Source organism: Mauremys reevesii, linkage group 1 (genome assembly GCF_016161935.1).
Source record: "Mauremys reevesii isolate NIE-2019 linkage group 1, ASM1616193v1, whole genome shotgun sequence".
Lineage (NCBI taxonomy): Eukaryota > Metazoa > Chordata > Testudines > Geoemydidae > Mauremys > Mauremys reevesii.
The window spans coordinates 132,855,115-132,881,328 of record NC_052623.1 but is presented as its reverse complement, the minus strand read 5'-3'; the positions used below and the strand labels follow the sequence as shown (position 1 = coordinate 132,881,328).

Below are 26,214 nucleotides of genomic sequence, written 5' to 3'. Positions count from 1 at the left end.
GGTCAGCACCGCTGACCAGGCTGCTAAAAGTCTGGTCGGCAGCACAGCGGGGCTAAGGCAGGCTCCCTGCCTGCCCTGGCTCTGCGCGGCTCCCAGAAGCGGCCGGCATGTCCAGCTCCTGGGCATCAGGGCCAGGGGGCTCCACGTTCCGCCCTTGCCCTGAGCGCTGGCTTCGCCGCTCCCACCATGGCCAATGAGAACTGTGGGGGCGGCGCCTGCAGGCATAGGCAGAGCTCCCTGGCCCCTCTGCCTAGGAGCCGTCCATACATGCTGGCCACTTCCGGGAGCCGCCTGAGATAAGTGCCACCCAGCTAGAGACCATACCCTGAATCCCCCCCGCACCCTAACCTCCTGCCCCATCCCTGAGCCCCCTCTCACACCCAAACTCCCTCCTGGAGCCCCACACTCCCTCCTGCACCCCAACCCCCTATCCCATCCCTGAGCTCACTCACGCACCCAAATTCCCTCCCAGAGCTCATACCCCCTCCTGCACCCGAAACTCCTCATTCCCAACTCCATCCCAGAGCCTACACCAGCAGCTAGAGCCCACATCCTCTATTGCACCCCAACCCCCTGCCTTGGCCCTGAGCCCCCTCCCAAACTCCGAACACCTTGGCCTCAGCCTGGAGCCCTCTCCTTCACCCCAAATCCCTCATCCCCAGCCCCATTCCAGAGCATGCACCCCACAGCCGAACACCTTGCCCCCTCCCACACCCCAACTCCCTGTCCCAGCCCTGAGCCCCCTCCCGCACCCCGGGCCCTTCATTTGTGGCCCCACCCCACTGGAATGGGTTACCTAGGGAGGTGGTGGAATCTCCATCCTTAGAGGTTTTTAAGGTCAGGCTTGACAAAGCCCTGGCTGGGATGATTTAGTTGGGGATTGGTCCTGCTTTGAGTAGGGGGTTGGACTAGATGATCTCCTGAGGTCCCTTCCAAGTCTGATATTCTATGATTCTATGAATCATCCCAGACATACAATACTAGGCGGTCCCACCAGTCTGTGCTCGTTTGCTGGGCCCAGAATCGGCGTTCCACTGTATCAACCTGCCCCACTGCCGCCATGATATCCTAATTGCCACATCCCGAGCTGTTAGGAACGTATGTGTCCATGTGCTCCTCACAATCTTTCTCATGCTGGCGGCTCCTAGTTAGGCTCTGCACATACTGCAGGATAATGCGCGAGGTGTTTACAATGCTCACAAAAGCAGTATGCCACTGAGTGGGCTCCATGCTTGCCATACTATGGTGTCTGAACAGTTAACCCAGGAAAAGAAAGGCACAAAATGATTGTTTGATGTTGCTTTCAAGGAGGGAGGATGGGGAGACTGACGACATGCACCTAAAACCACCCGCAACAATGATTTTTGCCCCGTCAGGCATTGGGAGCTTAACCCAGAATTCCAATGGGCAGCGGGGACTATGGGATAGCTGCCCACAGTGCACCACTCTGAGTCGATGCTAGCCACGGTATTCAGGACACACTCCGCCGACCTAATGCACTTAGTAGGGACTGTATAAAATTGGTTGCTAAACATCGACTTCTATAAAATCGACCTAATTTCGTAGTGTAGACATGCCCTTAGTCTGCTTCCTCCTCTGGGTAGAGATAAGAGTAATGCCTAGTTATCAAATTGGCCAGGCCTCCACACACTGTGGGGGTTGTGCCTGGGTACTACAGAGGCTCCTACAGCCTCAGAGACCCTGGCTCCAAATGGAGTTTGCTCTTGCGGCTGTGGCCCAGATCTCCCCGGACGCGGTTTAGTTTCTCTCCCTAATCCAGAGCCGCCCTAGAGGGAGCCAGACAGAAATCTGCAGCACCCGCTCCCTGCTCCCTTGGGGCGCATGGGGGATAGCGGTGCCGCCCGCGGCCCCAAGCTGCAGCGCAGCGCACTTCGGGTGAGCACCCCGCAGCCCTTGCTCCAGCGCCCGGCACCAGCCCGGCGCCTCCCCCACTACCAAGCCGTGGCGCTGCAGCAGGCTCCCGCCTCCCCTTCGCCGGCGGCTGACAGCGCTTGCGCCGCCCGGCTCCCCCGCTTGTGCTCCCGGCGCTGCCCCGCCATGGCCGCTTCCTCCTGCCGCCCCGCTCCGCCGCGGCCCGCCACCCACCTGATCTTTGACATGGACGGTCTCCTGCTGGGTGCGTAGCCCGCGGCCCCCGGCCGCTCCCAGGCCAGGCTGCGGCCGTGCGGGGCAGGGCGGTGCGGCCCCTTCCTGCGGCCGCGCCGGGCGCAGCCGCTCGTGTCCCTGCCCGGGGCTGGCCCAGCGCGCGCCGGTGACTGAGTGCGCGGCGCCCTTGGCTGCCAGCCCTCTCTGAGGGGGCAAGCTCGGGCTGGGTCCCTCCCTGGGCTGCTGCTAGTCTGACCCTTGCTTCACTGTCCTGTGCCCCCCTCCTCCTCCTCACTGGATAGGGATGTCCCCAGGGCCTGTAAGCCCAGCCTGCTGTGGGGCTGAAAGGGGTTTGCAGTCCCCAGCCTGCGAGAGTCCTCTGGCCTCCTTGGTGTACAAGGTAGCGGGCTCCAAGCCAAACATCTGATTTGAGGGGGAAGCTGTGGGAGAATTTACAGCGCCTAGTGCAATAGGCAGGACTGGGGCAGCTGTTTTGGAGAAACACATTATTAGTAGAAAAGTTGGTGTGTAGGCTTGGGTCTCATTTCAACCGGGTTGGTTGCTTCCTGTAATAAGTAAATAAAACACACTGTTCCACAGTGCTACCTTGAACGACTACAGCTCTACAGTAGTGCTGTAACACTGGGCCTTGATGATTTCACTAGTTCGTGGGACTGTTCGTGTATTTAAGCACTACATAAGTGCCTGCAGGATGAAAGCCTTATTTTGCACCACTACTGTAGATTACTGTAATCCTTGTGTATGGATTTTGGTTCTGATAAGTAGTTGAGGTGTCATAATGCAGGAAACTAAACTTTTCACCTGGAAGACTTCTGGGAAAGCGTGGTTTGGGTTTGTATGCCTTTCCTGGATGAGAGCGGTCCTTTTGGTTTAGCCCACTGTATAAATTATTTTTTCTGTTTCCCTTCTGGAAAATATCCATTTTTACCCTTCCACATTCATTGTCTCCATTTAATTTAAAGGGACATCAGTTTAAAAATATTGTGCAAACAAATTTATTTACCTGTGTCACTCATAGTACCTTACATTGTATAAGAAAAGAAAAAATATTTAAAGGCTCATTAACGTGTTACTATTTAGGCACTTTGTTCACCTTTTGCAGTTCTCTCATCCAGGACAGTGCCAGTCAGTGAAGTCAGTATCACATGTTTATACTCAATTTCACTTTCAGCTTCTAAGTGCTGCACTGCAGGGGGATATTAATTTGTCTAAACCCCACTGTTTTCATTGATTTTTTTTTTAAATGGAAATATTTATATTGGTCTTTAGGAATTTTTTCTTTTTAGTTTTTTAGTATTTTTAATTTAAATAAAAGTTTTACAAACTTCTAGCAGCCCAGATGCTCCTCTAAGTCAAAGAGTCTAATTTACCAACATGAGTAAAAATTTTACCCCTGAGGGAATTCAGCACACAATATTTTATAATTCTGCAAATTTTATTTGTCAAATAAACATGGAGTATGGCATTGGGGTGCACAGGCCACTGGCTGCACAGAGGTGGGAGATCACTGTGCAGCTCCCCTGGGACACAGACTCAGCGGTGAGGCTAGGGTGACCAGAGGTCCCGATGTTATAGGGACAGTCCTGATTGTTGGGTCTTTTCCTTATATAGGCTCCTATTACCCCCTGATTTTTGTGATTTTGTGTCCCAATTTTTCACATTTGCTATCTGGTCACCCTAGGTGAGGCTACACCCAGCCCAGACACAGCGCAAGGACCGGGCCTGCCCCAGAAATACCCCAGGCCCTGCCCCTCTGTGCCAGTTGCACCAGGTGTGGGCAGGCAGGCTCAGCAAGGCGGGATCCTGGTGTGGGTTGAGAGGGCTCTGGGTGGGTCAGTCTGGGTGTGGGCAGCTCAGTGTGGGATCTGGATGCAGAGGGGCTTGTTGGGGGTTTCTGGTGCAACAGTAATGGGACTCTGCAGGGGGGTCTAGGTGAAGGTGGTGGGGGCTCAGTGGGGGGCGGGGTCTGGGTGTGTGGAGGATAGAGCTTGGCAAGGGGGTATGGGTGTGGGCTCATTGGGGAGTCCAGATGCAGCTGGGTGGAGATCCAGGTGTGGGTGGCTCGTCAAGGTGGTGCAGGGGGAGTGGGGCTCATCGGGGGCACTTCTGAGTGTGTGTGTGTGTGGGGGGAGGCTTGGCAGGAGGGTCTGGGTATGAGGGGATCTTGCTGAACGGTGGTTGAGCGGATGGAGCAGGGGATCCTGTACAGGAATCCCTCCCACTGCAGCTGAGGAGTGATGGGTGCAGGAAGCAGGGGGAGGGGGAAGAGAGAGAGAGAGTTTGCAGAGCTTCTTGCAGCCGGGGGAGAAATCTGGGGGTGGAGCTGACCTGGCCCTGGAAGCCGTGCAAGGGAAGAGGAAGTCCTGTCCTCCCCAGCCCTGCCGGGACTAGCAGCTGAGCTGGGCACAGGGTAGGAGCCACCAGCTGGGTCTTCCCCAGACCTGCTTTCCGACAGTGATTTGCCTCTCTGCTGGCTGCCCTCAGCCCCCGAAACATACTGCTGGGGAGGGGCGCCCTACTGCTCTTTTGGCTTCCCTTTGCTTCCCCATCAGAAAGTCATTTTTCTGCACGGGACATAAATTCTGTGCATGCGCAGTAGTGCAGAATTCCTCCGGGAGTAGAGTATGTAGGTCCTGAGCTTGCAAATACTTATATATATGAATAACTTTATACTCATGAGCAGTCTCATTGATCTTTAACTGTACTTCTCTTGTATAAGTGTGTTCAAGATTGGTGCTTTAAGTTACAGGCAGTGTCCAAAGGCATTTTTGTGAAAGACCATACTGTATCTAGTTAAAAATACTCTTATAATACTTGAGATTCTGTCTTTATTAGGTACCACAAAATGAAATTAATTAGTCTTCTGAGTCTTGCTTAATCCCCCAGACCCAGGGGGTTCATACAGTGAAGCAGCTTTAAGATTTTCCTAGAATTTCCTGTACATCATACTGGGAAATTAATTATATGGGATCCCAAATTCTTGGACCTGAGATTGCTGTGTTTGGGACACTCCAGGTATTAAACCTGCTCTTCACTGGTATTAAATTAATCTCTCCAGGCTGTTATAGATAAATATCCCAGTTTTTGTGTCACTTTCTGGATTTGTTAAAATAAAAGTGAGACTTCAACTACAGCATCTTGTGTGCAGATGCTCTGATTTAGTGAGGTGCTTGGGCCAGCTGGATTAAGACCTACTTTTTTTCCCTTCCTTCAAATTGTGAAGTAATTTTCAGATTAAAATTGTATTTTTCAGTAATTCTTATACTAAAATACTAACACTATTCCTTCTTAAAAATGAAGGAAACGAATACACACAAAAATGCATTAAAAGAAGAGTAATATGATAATGGGAAAACGAGAATATTTGTTCAGATTAAAATATACTTTAGTGTTTTCCAGTACAAGGAACAATGGAACACCACCTTAATGACTTTATTGATGCACACCATTATAAATTAGGTATCAGAGGGCTTATGGCTTGTTTCAACCATTAACTGTCTTGGGTTCTGTCACAATCTTAATATGATCTCTGTGAGTATACATGGTAAACAGGAGCTGTGAAGTTCAGAAAGCAAAAGGTCAGGCAGTCAAGTGGCTTCCAGAATTTGATCCAGTATAGTGGTTCTGTCTTTCAAGTGGTTAAAAATGTCTGGAGCAGGGTGGATTTGATTTAAATCAAACTGACTTAAATTGTGATTTAAATCACTATTCAGGACGACTTGATTTAATCATGGTTTTCTACATAAAAGTGCATTCTTGTAGGTTGTTATAACCTTAATACATATTCTTCACAACTCAGAGATAGATGTAGGTTTCATTTTTAGAAGTTAGAATCATAGAATATTAGGGTTGGGAGGGACCTCAGGAGATCATCTAGTCCAACCCCCTGCTCAAAGTAGGACCAATCCTCACACTATACATTTTTAAACAGTGACTTATTTTGAGAACTTTTCAGATTAGTTTTACAGCTATATCAGAACATGAATGATTGTTTGTTTTTTTCATTTACCAAAGGTAATTGAAGCAGATATTTATGAAGTCATTGGGAGGTGAACTATCTCCAGTTCAACAGATTAATCATTAATATTTGGAGGATTTTCTTGCCATGCTTTATTAGGAGGAGAACATACCAGACAGACATTTAAATTGTTTTATTTAACTAAAACAACAATGATAAGTATTCTGGATTTTTTTCTTCAACAGCAAACATATAATATTTTAACAAAACAAGCATATGTCCCTCGCTTCTCACATTTATCTCCAGACTTCTCCTTGTCCAGATCTATTCCGCCCCCAACAATCTCCTATTAATTTAACTTTTTGAAACCTTGCACTTTTAGAGAGAGGTAAGGGATTCATAGAATCTCTCAGGGTTGGAAGGGACCTCAGGAGGTCATCTAGTCCAACCCCCTAGATGACTCTGTGTACACAAATTTGCAGAGGGACAATAGAGTTGAGGTCTGTTGTTTCTCTCCTCTGTATATTATTTATTTATTTAAAAACATGTTTGCTGTTAACAAGCATGTTACTTCTGGAGACACAAATCCACAGTTTAAGAACTGCAAAACTAAGCATCTCTGATGGTATCTTCTAAACTGAGCACTGAGTCCCATTGTGTAGATAGAAAGATTAAATAATCTATACAGAAGCCCCTGGAACCCCATAAGATTGGGTCCCTAATCCATGAACTATTGGAACTCATTTACAAAAACTTTTCCTAAACATTACATAAATATATTGTCTCATACTATAGAATTAGAATTTATAATCCTTATTCCATGAGGAGATATCTTTGAGCTAAAATGTATCTTAATTAAAAGTCTTTAGATAGTTTTTTTTCCTCAAAAAGCATTTTATCAAAAAAATCTGATTTAAATAAAAAATATCATTTTTTTTATTAAAAAAAAACAAAAAACAAAAACAACAAAAAAAACCACTGATTTTTATCCAGCCTGGTCTGGAGTAATTACATTATTTTTTGGGGAGAGAAATGAGTGGTTACATACTTATGATAATCTCTTCTAATTATGTACATAGCCCTATTAGTGCTCTGAGCAAGGATGAGCAGCACAGTAATATTGGCATAAACATGGAGTGAGATCTGTCTGACCTTTAATTTTGGTTTGATGTTTTTGATATTAAATTAATGTTTATAGTTTAAAGGAAGAAAATATCTTTAACCTAAATACTGCATATGAAAGTTGAAGAAATAAATTATATGCATACTTTTAAATGTCAAGCAAATCTGCATGGAACAACATTTTAAAAGACCATGGCCAAAATTTCAAAAGCGGGTGCCTTAAACTAGGCCTTTGTATCCTTTGTTAGGCACCTAAAGAAGTGGCTTGATTTTTCAAAATTATTGAGCATTCAGCGGCTCCCATTAAATTGAATTGGAACTACTGAGTGCTCATCATTTTTGAAAATTCTAGGCACCTATTTTTATGCTTAAACTATTAGCAGAATTTTAAGCAAATAATTTTGAAAGTCTTGGTCTAAGGTCTCCCAGATTTAGTGAGGAAATGTTAACAGTTGAGTTGTAAATTCTGCAATATTGAAAATTGAACTTGCTTTGCAACTGATCAAGGGGCAGCAACAGTTGTGAAATGTATCAAGTTAGTGCCTGTCTCTCCCCCAAGTTCATTTAACATAGTTGAGTTTGATAAGTTGTCCTTGATTTCCATCTTGAGATGTCATCCGAACTGGGCTAGGAGGAGCAACTTCTCTGTTCCCTGTAACCATCTCTGGAAATCCATCCCCATTTGTCTGAGTCCCTCTGTTGCTCTAGTCAAATCACTGTGCAAAGCATTTCTCCTCCTCCCCCCACCACTTCAGTACAATGTATTTTTAATAATTTTGGTTCTCTTTCTGCAGCATTTTTTTTCCTTTTGGTTTGTCTTCTCTTTGCCCTTGGGCTACTGGATAAAATTTTAGCATGTGCCCTTCTTTCCCCCTTTTTAAACACGATTTATCATGTGCACATTACCTGCAGAATCTCCCTAATTAAACAAATAAAATAAATAGCATTTTTATTGGAAACTCTCACAGTTCATTAATTATAGTGAAATGATCAGTCACTGCTCTAATATACAGTAGTAACATTTGTTTAAAGCCTGTCTTTTATTTTACATATGCAGCAAGAATTAGTAAAGTAGTTTAAAAGTGGTGCAGACTTCACTGTGTAGTACAACCCCCAGAGAGTAGGAATAACTAAATTTTAATTTTTGATGTACTGCTGAAGAGTTTGTTTTTATTTAAACAGCGTTTTTATGGTGCAAAATCACCATATGCTTTCCCTAAAGCAAAGGAGAATATTTTATTCTTAATAATAAATGCTCAGATCTTATATGGTAGGTTATTTTTAGGACCCTTCAGTTTTTGCTTATAGAGACCTACTTTTTACAATTGCTAGAATCGAATGGAATTAAATCTCTAGCCACATACATGTTTGTTCATCACTCACTGCGTGGGTTAGCTGGCTGAAATAAAATCCAAGGAACAGATCGGCTTTCAGACACCTACACATAGTTGATCCATTTAATATTTTTAGGGCATGGTGTCTCTTTGGTTTGATCCCGATATTTCTGCACATGTGATTGACATTGAATACATGGAAGCAGGAAAAAAGTCTACTGAATTAGCATAAAGTATACAACAGCTAGCATAACATGTCCTGAAGGATATCTATATTATATATGTATATATGATATGTCTTCTAAACTTACATATGTTGACTTTCAAGTCACTGACAAGCATTTTATTTTTATAATACTAGATAATAGCTTTTTCACTGTCAAGTGTTCATTATCATCCAGTGGCTCCAAACCATAAAGATTCAACTGGGATTTATCACAATTGAGTGCCTCGTTTATGTAAGAGGAGAGGAGACTGTGTGTGTAGATTTTTTTTTGTTTTGTTCCGCATTAGTCGTCTTACCATCTGTTATGATTGAGTAAGCTAAAATGGAATAGTTATTTTGTATATTAATAGAATAATGTTATTTGGCCTTTTAATGTGTAGACAAAAAGAATGATCTAAAAAGTAAGGGCACGTCTTCACTGGCAACGTTAAAGCGCAATTTGCCCCAGGCCCCACAGGAGCCCCGCAAGCCCTGGCCTGGCAGTGGTCTGGGTCTTTGGTGGCATTTTGGCGGCGGGGGGCCCTTCAGTGCTGCCGAAGATGCGGAGCAACTAAAGGGCCCCCCGCCGCTGAAATGCTGCCAGAGACTCGGACTGCCACCGGGTGAGTACAAGCGCCGCAGTTTCCCTGCTTTGCCCCAGGCCCCCTGAATCCTCTGGGCGGCTCCATGAGGGGAATACCTACCAGCACGTTCAGCACCTAGGGGGGTGTTTTTTTCACACCCCTGAGCGAGAAAGTTTCAGCACTGTAAAGTGCCAGTGTAGACAAGCCCTAATCAACATCTGGCTGCCTCTGTCTGATGACCAAAGAACAGTTGGAAAATCCTTTCAGGAAACATCATTAGAACCATTTGCGTTACTTGCCCAGCATTACCCAAAACAGGTATTTTGAATGGGGTTGGGTGAGAAGAGACTCTAGGAGTACAGCAGTCTTAATCAAGAATACCATTTTGTTTCATTGTGTACATATTGAAAGGATTATGTCTGCACCCAGGAGAGCCACGTTTAAAAGGACTGCATCTACAGTTATGGGGCTTGAGTCCTTCTTATGCTGGCTTTATGCCAGTGTAACTACATAACAATTTCTCCTGATTTACACTGGCATAAGTGAGACGAGAACTGGGCCCGCGCCACTTCCCACAGCTCCCATTGGCCGGGAATGGTGAACCGCCACTGGGAGCTGCGAGCGGCTGTGCTTGCAGATGGTCAGTGTAAACACTGTCTTGCAGCCCGCCAGCGGATTATCCTGATAGGTCGTGTGCGGTCCATGGGCCACAGATTGCCCACCACTGTTCCAAATTGTCACCTCACTGTAGGGATGGCGATGACATGAGTATATTTTGAAATGCTTTTGAGATGAGTTCTGAATTGAATCGTGTGGCCCTGAGGATATGGTATGGTGTCTGACTTCCTTATCAAATCTGTGAGCCACTGGCACATCCTCTCCAGTTCCAGGCCATAGTGTCACTGACACTCTTATTCTGTCTGCTTGGTCTTGCGTTGTCTCCTCATCCCAGTGCTTCTTCTCCTGTTTCCAATCAACAAGTCACATGGCCTCCAAGCACAGCGTTTCTCTCTCAAACTTCAGCTTATCCTCCTCCTCTCTGGTTTCTGCAGAATTGATTAACACAGTCTGGATGGAGTCCGGCTGCTGTACTGATGACTGCATACACTCCCATTGGCCTTTTCTCTGATTCCCTTTGTCCCCTAGGGCATCTGCCTGCCCTACATGCAAAATGGGATCCTCCACTGGGTACTGGTCTGGGCCTGGTACCCCATTTCTTCATGAGCACCCCCTCAAGTGTTGGACCTCATGCCCTTACCTGTGTTTGAGAGGGAATAGTGTGATTCCCCCACTCTTAAACAGAATGCTGGGATAAGCCACCCCATGCATCCACTGCATTTACCAGCAGGTCTGACTGAGTTTGTCACCTGTAGTTCTTCCCTTGGGAGCTGGTGACCATTGGTGAATACACTGGCCCATAATAGCCTTCTTAAAGCAAAGTATTCTTTGCTTTGCTCCTGTTGTTAATTATAACACGAGAAAAAAGGATTTAAAAAACAGCAGAAGGTCTGTATGCTTATCTACCTTACATAGAGCCCGATGTAGGCCTGTCTTACCTCAGCCTCTAGAGTCTGGGTTCACCATCACTTTCTTTCTCTGTGCATTACTTAAAATTCAGGTGTAAGTTGTGTTGTTCTCCTCCTTGGTTTGGTTTTCTCAGATTGGTTAACCTGTTCAGTTCAGCAGAAGTCAGGGATAGCAAAATTAAAATCAATAATCCTGGGTTATTGTCCACCTGTTTGCATGTATTGAGATGCTTATTGAATTAACTCAGTACGCGTATACAGTAAGCCCTTCAATAACTAGGTCAAGAGACAGTAAACCCTCCTCACAACGATCAAACACTTATGACTTCTAGTATTCATAAATTAATACAGGCAGCTCCAAATCCATCACAATGAATAAGCTATGCACCTCTAGACGGAAGAAGATTTAATTTTGCCCTTTTTACTCTTATCCTGTTCTTATTAGATCTTAAATATGACATGAATTCTGCAGCCTGTGCAGTGTAATAATGGGTAAAACTGAGCTAATATTTGAAGATAAACCACAAGCACCTAAAATAATTTATTCAAGAATATTGTGGAATTTGTCAAATAAATTTAAATAAATACATGGATTTATTTATCAGCCCACCTCAATAGCTAAGGAATAATTTTTAAACAATGCCAAATAATTCACAATAATAACAACAATTATCTAGGGACGAGCATTCAAATAAGTATGTTAGGTCTTGATCAGGGGCGGCTCTAGCTTTTTTGCCGCCCCAAGCACGGCAGTCAGACAGCCTTCGGCAGCTTGCCTGCAGGAGGTCTGCTGGTCCCGCGGCTTTGGCGTACCCGCCACCGAATTGCTGCTGAATCTGCAGGACCGGCGGACCTCCCGCAGGCGCTGCCCCAGTCACGCGCTTGGAGCTCTGGTTCCTGGAGCCGTCGTTAGTCTTGATCCTGCAATGTCTTGTGTGCAGAGTCCTGATGAAATCATTGAGCTGGGCATGGGCATTGAGCAGGGATCTCCCCATTAGCAGCATGTTGCAGATTCAGAGTTTGAAGTGGAAATTAGTTCTGTCCTTGCTGATGTGTACTAGTTGTTATATGCTTGTTCCTAGAGATTTTGTCAAGTTAAAAATCATAATTGTTTGTTTAATTTTAGTTCAGTTTGGACTCTTGGGAATGATCTAGTCAGTTTCACTTCTGGTTGTAGAAAATTCCCAAGTACTAGCCCAATGCTTATCAATCTTTCCCATTTGCAGTCCCAGTACTGGTGCCCTTCAAACAAGCTCCTCCTCCTCCCATCCTGTCCATAGTCCCCTATCCAAAAGCAGCACCACTTTTTTCATGAATCCTCTGCATTATTTCTTTTGAAAGTGCTATATAGTAAATATATATATTTATATATGTTCCTGAAAAATGCGACTTTAAGCGAAACGATGTTAAGTGAATCCAATTTTCCCATAAGAATTAAATGAAGGGGTTAGGTTCCAGGAAAAAATTTTTTACACCAGACAAAAGGCTATATATACACACACACACAGTATAAATTTTAAACAAACAATTTAATACTGGTACACAGTGATGATGATTGTGAAGCTTGGTTGAGGTAGAGGAGTCAGAGGGTGGGATATTTCCCTTACTGCTAAATGATGAACTAGCAATTGGCTGAGCCCTCAAGGGTTAACTCTCTCACTCTACAAGGCAGCAGGAATGGAGGGAGATATGCACATTTCCCCTTTAAGTACATTGCCTTGTTAATTAGATCAGCTTGCTGAGACCACAGCTGCTGCAAGCTCCCTCTGTCCTGAGCCCTGATGTGTACCCCCTGCTCTATGGAAGATGGGGTAAGCGGGATGCAGGAGCAGGGGGCAGGGGGACACCCTGACATTAGCCCCCCCCCTTTCTTCCCTCCCCCCCACACAGCAAGCAGGAGTTTCGGGGAGCAGTTCCAAGGCAGAGGACAGGAGCAGCACATGGCAGTGGGGGGAGGGACAGCTGCAATTGCTAGCCTGCTGAGCAGCTGCTGCACAGGGAACTTAGGGGAGCGCGGGGGGAGCTGATACGGGGGCTGCCGTGCCGGTCCACCCTGGTTCCAAGCCCCCACCAGCTAGCTGCAACAGGCTGCTCTTCCTGCAAGCAGTAGACAAAGCAGGCGGCTGCGAAATGATGTTAGAAGGGAGCATTACACAACTTTAAACAAGCATGTTCCCTAATTGATCAGCAACGTAACAACGAAACAATGTTAACTGGGATGACTTTAAGTGAGGAGTTACTGTATTGTTCAATAATGCTTTAAGGCTGTGTCCTGCAAGTGGACCCACACATGCTGGGGGAGGATCTGTTGCTTTATTGGTACATGTATATCTTAATACATTTTTAAAATATGAAATGCATGTGTGCATGCTCACATACACACAGAGAAAACTACACTAGAGCCAAATGTGAAACTTTACTGTATGTATTTTTAATAAAGGTTGGATTTTTTCTAGGTCCACAGTGTAACCACTCAATCCTGCAAAGAATTACTTTAGGTTTAACTTTAAATATGTGTACAAGTGTTTGTAGGATTGGGGCCTAATATATTATAAACTACATCTATATTTTCACATATTTTATAAAATCTCTGCTCCTGTAATTTGCTCATTAATGTATTAATATGCAATAAGCCTAATTACTGCAGTTACTTACATTTGGAAGTCTTTGAGTTTGTCCATATGGTACATTAGTCTGCACCAGTGGGGTGTAAATTCTAGTATGCGCTAACTAACTGGCCCATGCAGATCTGGCTGGTGTGCACCTAAAGTTCCCTATTGTATGTTAACATAGTACTGTTTGAAACAGGACTATGGCAACATGCATTAGGGAACTTTTAGTGCATCTAGGAGAGTCCACATGGGCCAGTTAGTGTGCAGCATGCTATTGCATTCTAGAATTTATACCAGGGATTGGCAAGGTTTGGCACGTGGCCCGCCAGGGTAAGCCCCTGGCAGGTCGGGCCAGTTTGTTTACCTGCCGCCATTGCCACAAGATTACAAGGGTCAATTAAAAGTGGAAAGTCAGAAGCAGCACTTGCCTACTTCAATATACAGTATTATATTTTGTTGCATCTGTTGTGATGAAGTGGGAATGTTCTTAATATTTTCTCTGAATACTGTGTGGGTGCCTCAGTTTCCCCTGCAAGATGCCAACTGAAGGTGTTGGGGACAAAGAGATCAGGTGGCCTCCTTGTCCGGAAGAGACACAGAGGCCAGAGGAGGGAGTGTCAGTTTGGAGCTGGCTCAGAACTTGGTTCTGGGTCCCCACCCCCCAAGATGGACCTGACCGAGGGGTTCTGTTTTCTGTACCAACAAGCTCTCTTTAAACTGTGTTCCCGTCATCTAATAAACCTTCTGTTTTACTGTCTGGCTGAGAGTCACATCTGACTGCCGAGTTGGGGTGCAGCGACCTCTGGTTGCCCCAGGACCAGCCTGGGCAGACTCACTTTGGAAAGTGCATGGTGTGGAAGGGCATGCTGAATGCTCCGAGGTCAGACCCAGGAAGGTGTAAGCTTCTTGCCCTGGAGACAGTATGGAGGCTCCCAGAGTCCTGACTGGCTTTGTATGGAGATGTTCCAAAGCATCACAGCATCCCCTTCCACACCGTGCACTTCCCAGAAGTCTGCACAGGCACTGACACTCCCTCCTCCGGCCTTTGTCTCTTTTCCAGGCATTAGGAGGCCACCCGATCTCTCTGTTCTCCAACACCTTCAGTTGGCACCTTGCAGGGGAAACTGATTTGGGAGAAATGAAGTAAAAGCTGCCCAAACCGAGCTTGAGCACTCCTGAATTTTGAGGTGTTCAAATCTGGAAGGCAGGTGCTGGGCTGTGGGCTCCATGGGGAGCATGGCAGCAACTGTCTGGAGCTGCATGGAGCCAGATACGCTGGTCTGAGTGGCACAGTAAGCGGTTTGGGGTTGGAGAAGAGGTAGACAAGGAGCAGGGGAGTTGGATGGGGCAGAGGTTCAAGGGGCAGTCAGGAGACAGGCAGCAATTGGACAGGCATGGGAGTCTAAGAGGTTTATCAGGGGACAGGTAGGCAGTTGGGGACAAGGAGAAGGGAGGCTTAGATAGGGGCTGAGGTCCCAAGGGGCAGTTAACAAGGACCAGTGGTGCTTAGATAGGGGTGGAGGTTCTGGGGGCAGTTGGGGCAGGGGTCTGGGGAGGCAATCAGCGGACAGAGGCTGGGATTCAAATCCCAGCCCGGCTGGGAGTCAGAGGACTCTGGGCTGCCTGCAAAATCCCAGCCGGGCCGGGAATCAGAGGGCTCTGGGCTGCCTGCAGAGCCTTTAAATCCCAGCCGCAGAGGGCTCTGGGCTGCCTAATCAGAGGGCTCTGGGTTGCCTGTAATTTAAATCCCAGGAATCAGAGGTCTCTGGGCTGCCTGCACAGCTGCAGCCGGGATCAGGGCTCTGGGCTGCCTGGGAGCCCAGAGCCGAATCAGAGGGCTCTGGGCTGCAGGCAGCCCAGAGCCCTCTGATTCTGGGATTTAAAAGGCTCTGGGCTGGGAGAAACCTAGCTCCAAATATTGCTGGAGCAGAGCCCCTGTCTGTGAATATTCCTGGGGCTAAAGCCCCAGGAGCCCATATAAGTTGGCGCCCATGCCTGCCGCGTCTGCAGGTTCGGCTGATCGCGGCTCCCACTGGCTGCTGTTCGCCGATCCATGCCTATGGGGGCTGCGGGAAGTGGCGCAAGGACGAGGGATATGCTGGCCGTGGCTTCTTGCAGCCCCCATTGGCCTGGAGCAGCGAACCATGGCCAGTGGGAGCCGCGATCGGCCGAACCTGCAGACGTGGCAAGTAAACAAACCGGCCCGGCCCGCCAGGGGGCTTACCCTGGCAGGCCGCGTGCCAAACATTGCCAATCCCTGATTTATACTTTTTGGTGGAGACCAATGAACTATGTAGACAAGCCATTTGTAGCTATTTAGTTTCAAGTAGTGCCCATCACCATGACCTACAGCGGTAAAAGATTTTAAATGGAAGATTATGTTCTGTACAAACTGTGAGGGTATGACACCATTCCTTCACCCAGAAAGGAATTTAACAAACCAATCCAGGCAAGACATTTCTTAGCATTATACTTAAATCTGAACAAAATCTATTTTAATGTAAAGTAAAGCATAAGGAAAATACTGATATTTAATAGTAGATTTTTGAGGGGTGAATGGAGTGGGGGATTGACACTTCTAAAAATAACGAAGCATGCACTTTTGTCCTAAACTTCTATACCTGGCTGTGTCCCTTTAAGAAAGGAGAATGCGTGATAGATGACCTGTCTGTACAAGCTGAGTCAGTGTAAACTTGCAGATCTCTGGAAGAATAGCTGGAAGGGAGATATTGTTGTTGTTTTTGGAGCACAGAAGGAACCTCTCTTAGTCTATAAGGTGCCACAGGATTCTTTGCTGCTTTTACAGAAGGAATTAAATAATTCATGCAATTGGGATTATTATTCGATTCATGTGAATTTTTCATATTTGCTTCTTGCCAGCATTATCAACACTAATACAAGATAAAGAGTTAATGTTTACCCTTTCTGTATCTGTTACTGTATCTGTACCCTTTCTGTATCTTGCACAAGTAGCATGAGAGGTTGTTGTATAAAAGGACTTTGATGGGAATTCTGTAGTGGTACTCGCTTATGTGCACACTCTTGTTTTATAATGTTAATGAGACATTAAAAGACTTTCCTATTTCTCCGATAGTATAGCATATAGCACCAGTTGAAATAAAAATCAATCCTCTGTAAATTGTTCTCTGTTATGGCTTGGACTCATGAATTAATCTTCTGAAGCTATAAACTGGCAATCTTCTAAAACTTTTCCCTGTTCAACATTGCTGAACACGTACAGCTCCTGTTGATTTCAATGGGATATGTGGGTGCTCAGCACTTTAAAAAATCAGGCCTCATTTATTCATGTCTAAGTATGGATTTTGGGAACCCCGCTGAAGGCGAAGAGGTTTGAAAATGTTGGTCTGTGTTTACAACTGCATATGCTTTGTGTGTATATAATTTCCAAATTAGGTTGCATTGGATGTAAATAATCAGAAGATGCAGTAAATAAAAAGGTCATGGGTAGATTAGAATCTCATTAAGAGAGAGAAAATGTGTGGAATTTTGCATTATAATACACCCCCTCCTGCTCTAATTTTCTATTTACTTTTAATAAAAAATGATGCAATACACTGATTAGCAACATTTGAATTTATTGTTGTATGTACTGGCAAAAGATAGGCAATTACAAACGCTTACAATTACTGAAACAATCACAGTGAGACACCCTCATATGCTAGTCATTTACAACAGAGTGGCTTGTGATAGAGAACTTGGGTGAAATCCTGTCCCCATTGAAGTCAGTGGAAGTTCTGTCACTGACTTTAGCAGGTTGAGGATTTTATCCCTAGGGCCCAGTTCTGCCATCCATATATTGAGTAGCAGTTACTCATGCAGGTTGTCCTATTGTGGGTAAAGGCTCTGTAATCAGGCTGTTAGGCTGGGGTTTCAAAGGTACCTAAGGACTTGTCTATATGAGGAAATGTACCAGTATAATTATACTGCTATAATTTTACCAGTATAACTCTCTGTGGGGAAACTTTCATTCCAGAATAATGGAACTTTCACTTGGGTGCTTTTCCAGTCTCAGCCTGGGTGCTTGTTTGTTAGCAATGGATTTTTCAACCCCAATTAATTTATTTAGGTTGGCCTTACAGTTAACATCTTATAGAAAACTAAATACAATTTTCAGGCCCAACAAAAAAAACCCTTCAAAAACAGATTTCAGTGAGAAACTGCAGAACTGGAATTAATTTACAAACTTGACACCATCAAATTAGGCCTGAATAAAGACTGGGAGTGGCTGGGTCACTACAAAAAGTTATTTTCCCTCTGTTGATACTCACCCCTTCTTGTCAACTGTTGGGAATGGGCCACATCTACCCCGATTGAATTGGCCTCGTTAGCACCGACTCCTCACTTGGTAAAGCAACCCCATACTTTTCATGTGCTGGTTATTTATACCTGCCTACTGTATTTTTCACTCTATGCATCTGATGAAGTGAGTTATAGCCCACAAAAGCTTATGCTCAAATAAATTTGTTAGTCTCTAAAGTGCCACAAGGACTCCTCGTTGTTTTTGTAAATACAATTTTAATATTCTATTGTTATGATGTAAAATACTGAAAATTGCAATAATGGTGCTCTCTATTACTGTAAAATGTATTTTATAAGGGATTATACTGTTGCTTATTATTGCAAGATTTATTGTATTTACTTACTAGGGTTTTTTTATGGTAATTTTGATACAAAGGGTGAAATTAGGGCCCCACTGAAATTCAACTCCTGATCATTTCTCCCTGAGCATCAGTAACTTCAGAAACCCTGTCACCATGTCTCAGTTGATCACAGCTGAGTATACCAGAGTCAAGACAAACTGCTGAGAAATAGGGCAGACTTACCCCAAACTAGTGGTTATTCCTTCATTAGATATACCAAGCCAATAACAAAAGTAAACTTCTCTCTCACCACATTGGTTATCAAGAAGTTAAAAATATAGTCTCCTTAGGCATTCCAGCCTTTATTTCACCACCCAGACACTAGCCTTTATGATGAGTGGTTATTGAAAACCAATTTCATCAAAGGGTTCTTCTGATCCCAAGAGATCAGCCACATAGCCAGGTCAATGTATAATTCAGATCTTACCCTATAATCATGCTTTTGCCAATCCTTTAGTAACTAAAATTTAAAGGTTTATTTATAAGCGAAAAGAAGAAGAGAGTTTAAATGGTTAATATATCATATATAGGGCCCTACCAAAATCACAGTTCATTTTGGTCACTTTCAAGGTCATAGGATTTTAAAAATTGTGAATTTCATGATTTCAGATATTTAAATCTGCAATGTCATGGTGCAACTGTAGGGGTCCTGAACCAAAAGGCAGTTGAATGTGTGTGGGGGAATGGGGTAAGCTGCTGGCAGCAGTGCTGGCTTCAGAGCTGGGCAGACAGAGAATGGCAACTGCTGGCCAGGACTCCAACTCTGAAGGCAGCACTGCAGAAGTAACAAGGGCATGGTATGGTATTGCCACCTTAACTTCTGTGCTGCTGCCTTCAGAGCTGGGTCCTTGGCCAGCAATTGTGACTCTCTGACCACTCAACTCTGAAGGCAGCAGTGAAGAAGTATTGCCACCCTTACTTCTGCGCTGTTGCTGGTGGGGTGGCTGGCTCTCCAGCCACTCAGCTCTGAAGAACATAAGAACGCCATACTGGGTCAGACCAAAGATCTGTCAAGCCCAGTATCCTGTCCTCCAACAGTGGCCAATGCCAGGTACTTCAGAGGGAAAGAATTGAACAGGTAATCATCAAATGATCCATCCCCTGATGCCCGTGCCCAGCTTCTGGCAACAGAGGCTAGGGACACCATCCCTGCCCATCATGGCTAATAGCCATTGATGGACCTATCCTCCATGAACTTATCTAATTCTTTTTTAAACACTGTTATAGTCTTAGCCTTCACAATATCCTGTGGCAAAGAATTCCACAGGTTGACTGTACGTTGTGTGAAGACAGCACAGAAGTAAGGGTAGCAATATCGCAACTCCCCTACAATAACTTTGCTACTCCCTCAAACCCCCCTTTTGAGTTGGTACCCCTAGTTTGAGAAATGCTAGTCTCTCCCATGAAATCTGTATAGTATAGGGTAAAAGTAGACAAAAGACCAGAGTTCATGGAGGATAGCAGATTTCACGGTCCATGACACATTTTTCATGGTCGTGAATTTGGTAGAGTCCTAATCATATACATACAACCATTGCAAAGTTCTTATATCATGTTTGTAGCAGTGATGGAATAAACTGCTGGCTTGTAAAGTCTCTGGTAACTTCCAAAAGATTGGTAGAGAACCCTGCAAATCCACGGATATCTGGATCAGATGCGGATACAAATTGAGAATCTGTGGATATCTGCTTTATATCCGCGGACCATTTTTGTAGATTGTGGATCGGATGCAGATACAAATTTTGTATCCACGCAGGGCTCTGAAGATTGGAAGGCCCTCAAACAGATTAGAATGCTCCTTTTAGTTGTTAAGCCATAGTCCAGAGTATTAGAGCAGGTAAGAGGCATCATGGAGATTATTTTATACCCTCTGCCGTGTGCTTGGAATTTTAATGTCCCAAAACAAAGCTCAGAACATAGTTTGTGAAAAATTACTGGCACAAGATGGAGTCCTGGGTCACATGAGCAAGTAACATGCACTTATATGCCTTGCAGCCATTACCCATATTCTGGCTGGAGCATCCAGAGGAAGGCTCACCAGGCTGGACAAGATTCTTCTATGTTGTTAGAGTGAAGTGTCCTCTAATGGGCCATCAAGCTTGAATAGTCTATTCACAATGAGCTGGCCAGACTGGATGCAAATTATCTTGATATAAATACATAGCAAATATGCATAACTTCAGGTACAATGATGATACATGGATTTAAACAGGATAATCATACTTAGCAAATCATAACTTTTCCATCAACATCTTACATGACGTGCTTTGTACAAGATTTGTTGCAATTGTCAGTGGCAATATTAATCATATACGTGGTTATATTTCAATCGTATAGCATCACACCATCTTCCTTCATTTTCCACCTCTCTCCCACTGTCTGTTTCAGTCTGATGTATGCAGCTACTGCTGATTTTCACTGCTGTTGAGATTGAAATTAGGCTTAATATCTCTTGTCTTTTCTACAGGAGAGTCTTTGTTCCTCTCCACAGTGTGGCTTATGTACTTGTGACTCAGATAAGGATTTTTTTTCTTTGTAGGCGTTTGTCCAATCATCCTTTGTTTTTACTAATCAACTAGTTAAACTCTGCCAATGCAGGATTTTCCCTTATTATGTAAGTGTTTACTAGTGTTTAGTTAATTCTACTTCTAAGTAGTTCAAACCACAAGGTTTCTACCACTGTCCTTGCAAAATTTAATCACAAGCTAATTGATAATTTTCTTTCTTATTCTTAGTTCCTTGTTCTTGTAGCTATGCCCTCTTCTATTGTAATAAATAAATTCCTTCCTTCCTTGGTTGTTGACTTCTGTCATGTGCTTCTTCTCCCATGCTCAGATTACCACATTTACTTCTTCCTCAGGCAAGCTATACATATTTAACTTATTTATTCTTTCCATGTAAGTGTTTCTTGTCCCCTGTCTTTGTTGATCTTGAATTTCCTCCAGTTTGTCAATATCACATTAGTAATAAAATGCTCAAGACTAAAAAAAACTGTTCCTGAAGTAATCACATACATGTGGACAGAGGACTGTCATAGCCCTCTCTCACAGTGCCTCTGTATATACAGCCCAAAATTGTCCTTGTCTCCTTTGCTGCCCTTTCTCATTGCAAATGTCTATCTGTTTTGCTGCCTGCTACTTAAGTCCCTTTATGTATCATTACTCTGCCTCTCTGGTGTTTGCAGCTCCTCCCAGTTTAGTGAATGTATTAAAATGCTGTTTATGCTCTCCCTTAGTTTATTATTGAAGACACTAAATAGGCACTAGACAATTTACTCTCCCTCCAAACTTGATACTTTCCCATATATTAGCAAAAACAACGAGAAGTCCTTGTGGCACCTTAGAGACTAACAAATTTATTTTAGACTCCTGGTTGTTTTTGCTGATAGAGACTAACATGGCTACCGCTCTGAAACCTTTCCTATTGTAACTCATTGTTTACAGTCCTTCAATCAGTCTTGAGTGCATATGTCCATGTTCATCTTTAAGCAGATTGGATTCTTTTTTAGTGAAACTTTGTGTAACACTATGTGAAATATTTTATTAAAACCCAAAGACATCTACCACTTCATCAATTTTTTTTTTTTAAGTTATAGGCAACCAAATTTCTCTGGCAAGATCAGTTGTATCTGAACATTTTGTGCTGCTTCTATCTACCCCTCTGATGCAACCATCAATTGATCTCCAATAATAGAGTAGAAAGAAGATGATTAACATCTTCATCATTGTTGTCTTAATTTCCTTTACCACATATCTAAAGAGACTCTTGATCTCCGTTGTTGTTTTGTTTTGTTTTTAATTTGGACTAAAATCTCTAGGAATTATTCAACATTCTTTAAGATTCTGTATCCAGCTATTGCCATCATTTGTCCTGGTACCTGGGAAGGTAACCTAGGATCTTGTTTTGTTTATGACACAGATCTTAATCTAGTTTCCTCATTATGGAGTAGTTAGTCTGGAATATGAAATCTTTATTTCAGGTGGCTCCCTTTCAATAATTGAACAATGGTTAGCAGTAATACTGCTGACCCTCTCTGGGCTTCTCTTTTATTCCTTTCTACTTCTGATTTAGTGAGGGCAGCATACTTGTTGTAGATATCAAGATTAACTTGCTCTGCACACATTTCCCTTCTATTCTTCTACAGCTTCTAGTATTCCTTCAGTGTCTGATATTTATATATAGAGTCCTACCAAATTCACAGTCATGAAAAACACATCATGGACCATGAAATCTGATCTTTTGTGTACTATACTATACAGATTTCATGGGGGAGACCAGCATTTCTCAAACTGGGGGTCCTGACTCAAAAGAGGGTGGGGGAGAGGCAGTTGCAAGTTTATTGGGAGGACGGGGGGATTGCGGTATTGTGACCCTTACTTTTGCACTGCCTTCAGAGCTGGGTGACCAGAAAGCAGCATCTGCTAGCCAGGCGCCCAGCTCTGAAGACAGTGCCCCACCAGCAGCAGCGCAGAAGTAAGGGTGGCAATACCATACCATGCCACTCTTACTTCTGTGCTGCTGTTGGCGACAGTGCTGCTTTCAGAGCTGGGCTTCTGTCCAGCAGCCGCCACTCTCCAGCCACACAGCTCTGAAGGTAGTGCCTCCAGCAGCAGCAGTGCAGAAATAAGGGTGGCAATACTGTGATCCCCCTACAATAGCATTACAACCCACCCCCACACAACTCCTTTTGGATCAGGTTCCCTACAATTACAACACCTTGACATTTCAGATTTAAATAATTGAAATAATGAAATTTACTATTTTTAAAATCCTAGGGCCGTGAAATTGACCAAAATGAACTGTGAATTTAATAGGGCCTATTTACAGAGTACCCCTTACCACAGTACCTTGGTACTAACACTTGCAAAAAGTTACATCTAAGTGACTCCTGCTCTTGTGAAAGCTTGGTTCAACTGCTAAATATAATTTATTTCTTTGATTTCCTTCTTCCCTTGTCTTCCCCAGTTTTTGCTAGGGCAGGAGAGCTCTGTGAAAAGGTCATCTGGTAGGAAGTCTTTCTAGGGCCTTCCATTGAGAGAGGTCTAACTCCAGCTCTTGAAAGTTTCTCCATGGGCACCAGTAACAATTCATCTTCCTTAATTTTCCACCTATCCCCCATCTGTTGTTTAAATTTACTATGTTCTTCAGGGTAAGGTTCCTGTGAAGTTGGATGTACCTGTATAAGTTCAGCTTCCTTTGTTTGTTTCAATGATTTTCAACTGCTGTCTATGCCCTCCCTCCATATTTTTCCCTAAGAATTGAAATAATTGTTTATTTAATACATAGTTACTTTTTTATGATCTTCATTTATAAATGAGGACATTGTGCCTGTGCCATACTTGACTGCCTTCCTTGCATCCTTCCTTGTGCCATTCTTTATAGCAGCTGTTGGTTTTTACTTCAGAATGTCTGATCACTGATTTAAAACCGGTGAATGACAAATCCTTCTGCTACCCAAGGTACTCAGCTCTGCAGCTGCCCTTACTGCTAGGCAATGTTTTCTGGATGTTTTCTATTTGAAATTGTATTTCCCTTCTTTGTTACTTGTGCACAGGAACAAATGTGGGGAGGAGGGATAGCTCAGTGGTTTGAGCATTGGCCTGCTAAACCCAGGGTTGTGAGTTAAATCCTTGAGGGGGCCATTTGGGGATTGGTCCTGCTTTGAGCAGGAGGTTGGACTAGATGATCTCCTGAGGTCCCTTCCAACCCTAATGATCTATTATTCTATGAATCCATTTAGCACCTAACACCTATTGAGAGAAACTCTTCATTTTGCATTGCTTGACTCTTGTTCCATTGCTGACTGATCTATAAGAGAAGTCTCTTGAAGGGTTTGGGTTGAGTATAGAAGCAGTAGTGCTGATTCAGGAGTGTTTCTAATGGAGAGAGGACTCCAGTCATAGTTGGAAGAGAATGGAGCCAAAGAGAGAGTTTGTTTAGGGGAAAGATGTCTACAGTGTATCAGACAGATAGAAATGAAGGAAGTCAGTGTTAAGCATGGAGCATCTGTCTGATCATGTGTGAGCGATTTCCTTCATGTAAATAGTTTGAGGTGGTGGTAAAGATCTTTTATTATGGCAAGTAAAATGATATTTAATTGACTTTGGAATTGTTTTGCTGTGGAATATGTATGTTTGACATCATGGTTATGCTTCGGGGCAAGAGATTAGACCCCTGTGTGCACAAATAGACAACTGTCTAAGATGATGCATCACTGACTTTCCACTACAGGCCCATTGTTACAAGGAATAGTAACATTAGAAAAATAGTGGATCTTTTTATGCTGAGCATTATTTTTTCCTGTGGCTAACAGAACATTCTTTGCTTTATGTCTTGGAGCTCAGGGGAGAGGCAGCAGTAAGAGCAGATCACAGCATGCTAAATTTCAACTCTTTAAAAATTAAAAACAGCATTTTATGACAAACATATCTCAGGAAAATTAAAATATTTTGGTTCACTAAGGTATTGTAAAATATCTAATCGTGGCCTCATTGCACAACTTACATTGTTATTATTGCCATAGATCATATATTTATTATATTTATCCTTTTTTCCTTTAAACTATTTAATTTTCCATGAGTGAGGAAATGAGGAAGAATGAGGAGCAATGGGAAGTGCCACTATTGTTCTAGTACATTTACCGGTACTTTTTTTCTTCCTATGATTTTTTTGGTTTTATGTGACAGTTAATGAAATTGTAAAATTTAATTTGTTAAAATGTTTAACTTATCAATGACCGTACAGTATTATGTATTTTACAGTTTATTATGGCGGGTTTTTTTTTAAAGGTGAAAATTAGAATGGACTTTTTCCCCCTACATCCCATGCCAGTTGTTCCCAAGGATGAAATTGAGAAAGTGTCACTGGAAATATGTATGGAGAAAAAATAAATAAAATTTGAGATGCTTCAGAGGCAGTGGGGTACCTAAAAAAGTTAGCTACCCCACTTTTAACCATTAGATACAGTATGACCAGTCTCAACAGTATTGCTTTTTAGAAGAAGAGAGAATAACATCTCAAATTGTTTTCTCCTACTAATAAAAAGAATTTTTAGCTGCACCCATTGCATATGATCTGCATATGATCAAAGTATCAGCTAACTTCCAGTGCAATGTGGAACAGAGGTTAATTCAGGGATGCCACTTAGGCAGGGTGGGTGGCATGTGTGTTTCTTCCAGGAGGTCTGCTCCTGGTGCACATCCTAGCTCCAGGCAGAGCTCTTAACTGCAGGAGGGCCTGGGTGTGGAATGTGAGTTCTGCAGAGGAGAAGTGCTGCTCCCAGCTTGTGAGCTTGGGGCAGGGAGTCTGGTATTTTGTTTATAAACAGAGGCTGGGTGATCAAGATAACAAAGGGTTGGCAATTAAATTAAGGATCTGGAAGTCATTAGATGAGCCTGTAAAACAGGAATCCCTCCAGTGTGTGGGGGGAATGTTGAAGACAGACCACAGGAGACTCAGAAGAAATATAGTCAAGATTACATTCAGAAAAGAGGGATATATGACGGGGGTAGGTGCAATGAAGTGTCCAAAACCAAGGGAAAGGATAGCAGTGGTATAGAGCAGTGACTTTTAACCTTTCCAGACTACTACTGTACCCCTTTCAGGAGTCTGATTTGTCTTGCATACCCCGAAGTACACTTAAAAACTACTTGCTTACAAAATCAGACATAAAAATACAAAAGTGTCACAGCCACACTATTACTGAAAAATTGCTTACTTTCTCATTTTTACCATATAATTGTAAAATAAATCAATTGGAATATAAATATTGTACGTACATTTCAGAGTATAGTATATAGAGCAGTATAAACAAGTCATTGTATGAAATTTTAGTTTGTACTGACTTTGCTAGTGCTTTTTATTTAGCCTGCTGTAAAACTAGGCAAATATCTAGATGAGTTGACGTACCCCTTGGAAGACCTCTGTGTACCCCCAGGAGTACACGTACCCCTGGTTGATAACCACGGGTTTAGAGAAGTTCCCACTCCACTTGTGGTCTTACGTGGCCCCATCACCATAGTATCTGAGCGCCTCACAGTGTCTAACCTATGTCTCCTCACAGCCCCTCTGTAAGATAGCGCAGGA

At 43.6% G+C, this 26,214-nt stretch overlaps 2 protein-coding genes across 6 annotated transcripts in view; one reads left to right on the top strand and one right to left on the bottom strand.

Annotated features, from left to right (window-relative positions):
• Nucleotides 1-2,453, bottom strand: part of STS (steroid sulfatase) — a 169,397-nt gene extending 166,944 nt beyond the window's left edge. For 4 of the 5 annotated variants that reach the window (XM_039535336.1, XM_039535328.1, XM_039535357.1 and 1 more), the window contains exon 1: nt 2,107-2,452. The gene's annotated coding sequence lies outside the window, so the exon portion shown is untranslated. Of the gene's footprint in view, nt 1-2,106 lie in introns of all 5 variants that reach the window. The other variant, XM_039535365.1, reaches the window with a different exon arrangement.
• The window catches only part of LOC120403776 (pseudouridine 5'-phosphatase), a 162,007-nt gene continuing 137,762 nt past the window's right edge, over nt 1,970-26,214 (top strand). Inside the window, exon 1 of the mRNA XM_039535410.1 lies at nt 1,970-2,137. Coding sequence (XP_039391344.1) covers nt 2,059-2,137 — 79 coding nt within the window. The 5' untranslated portion in view covers nt 1,970-2,058. The remainder of the gene's footprint in view (nt 2,138-26,214) is intronic.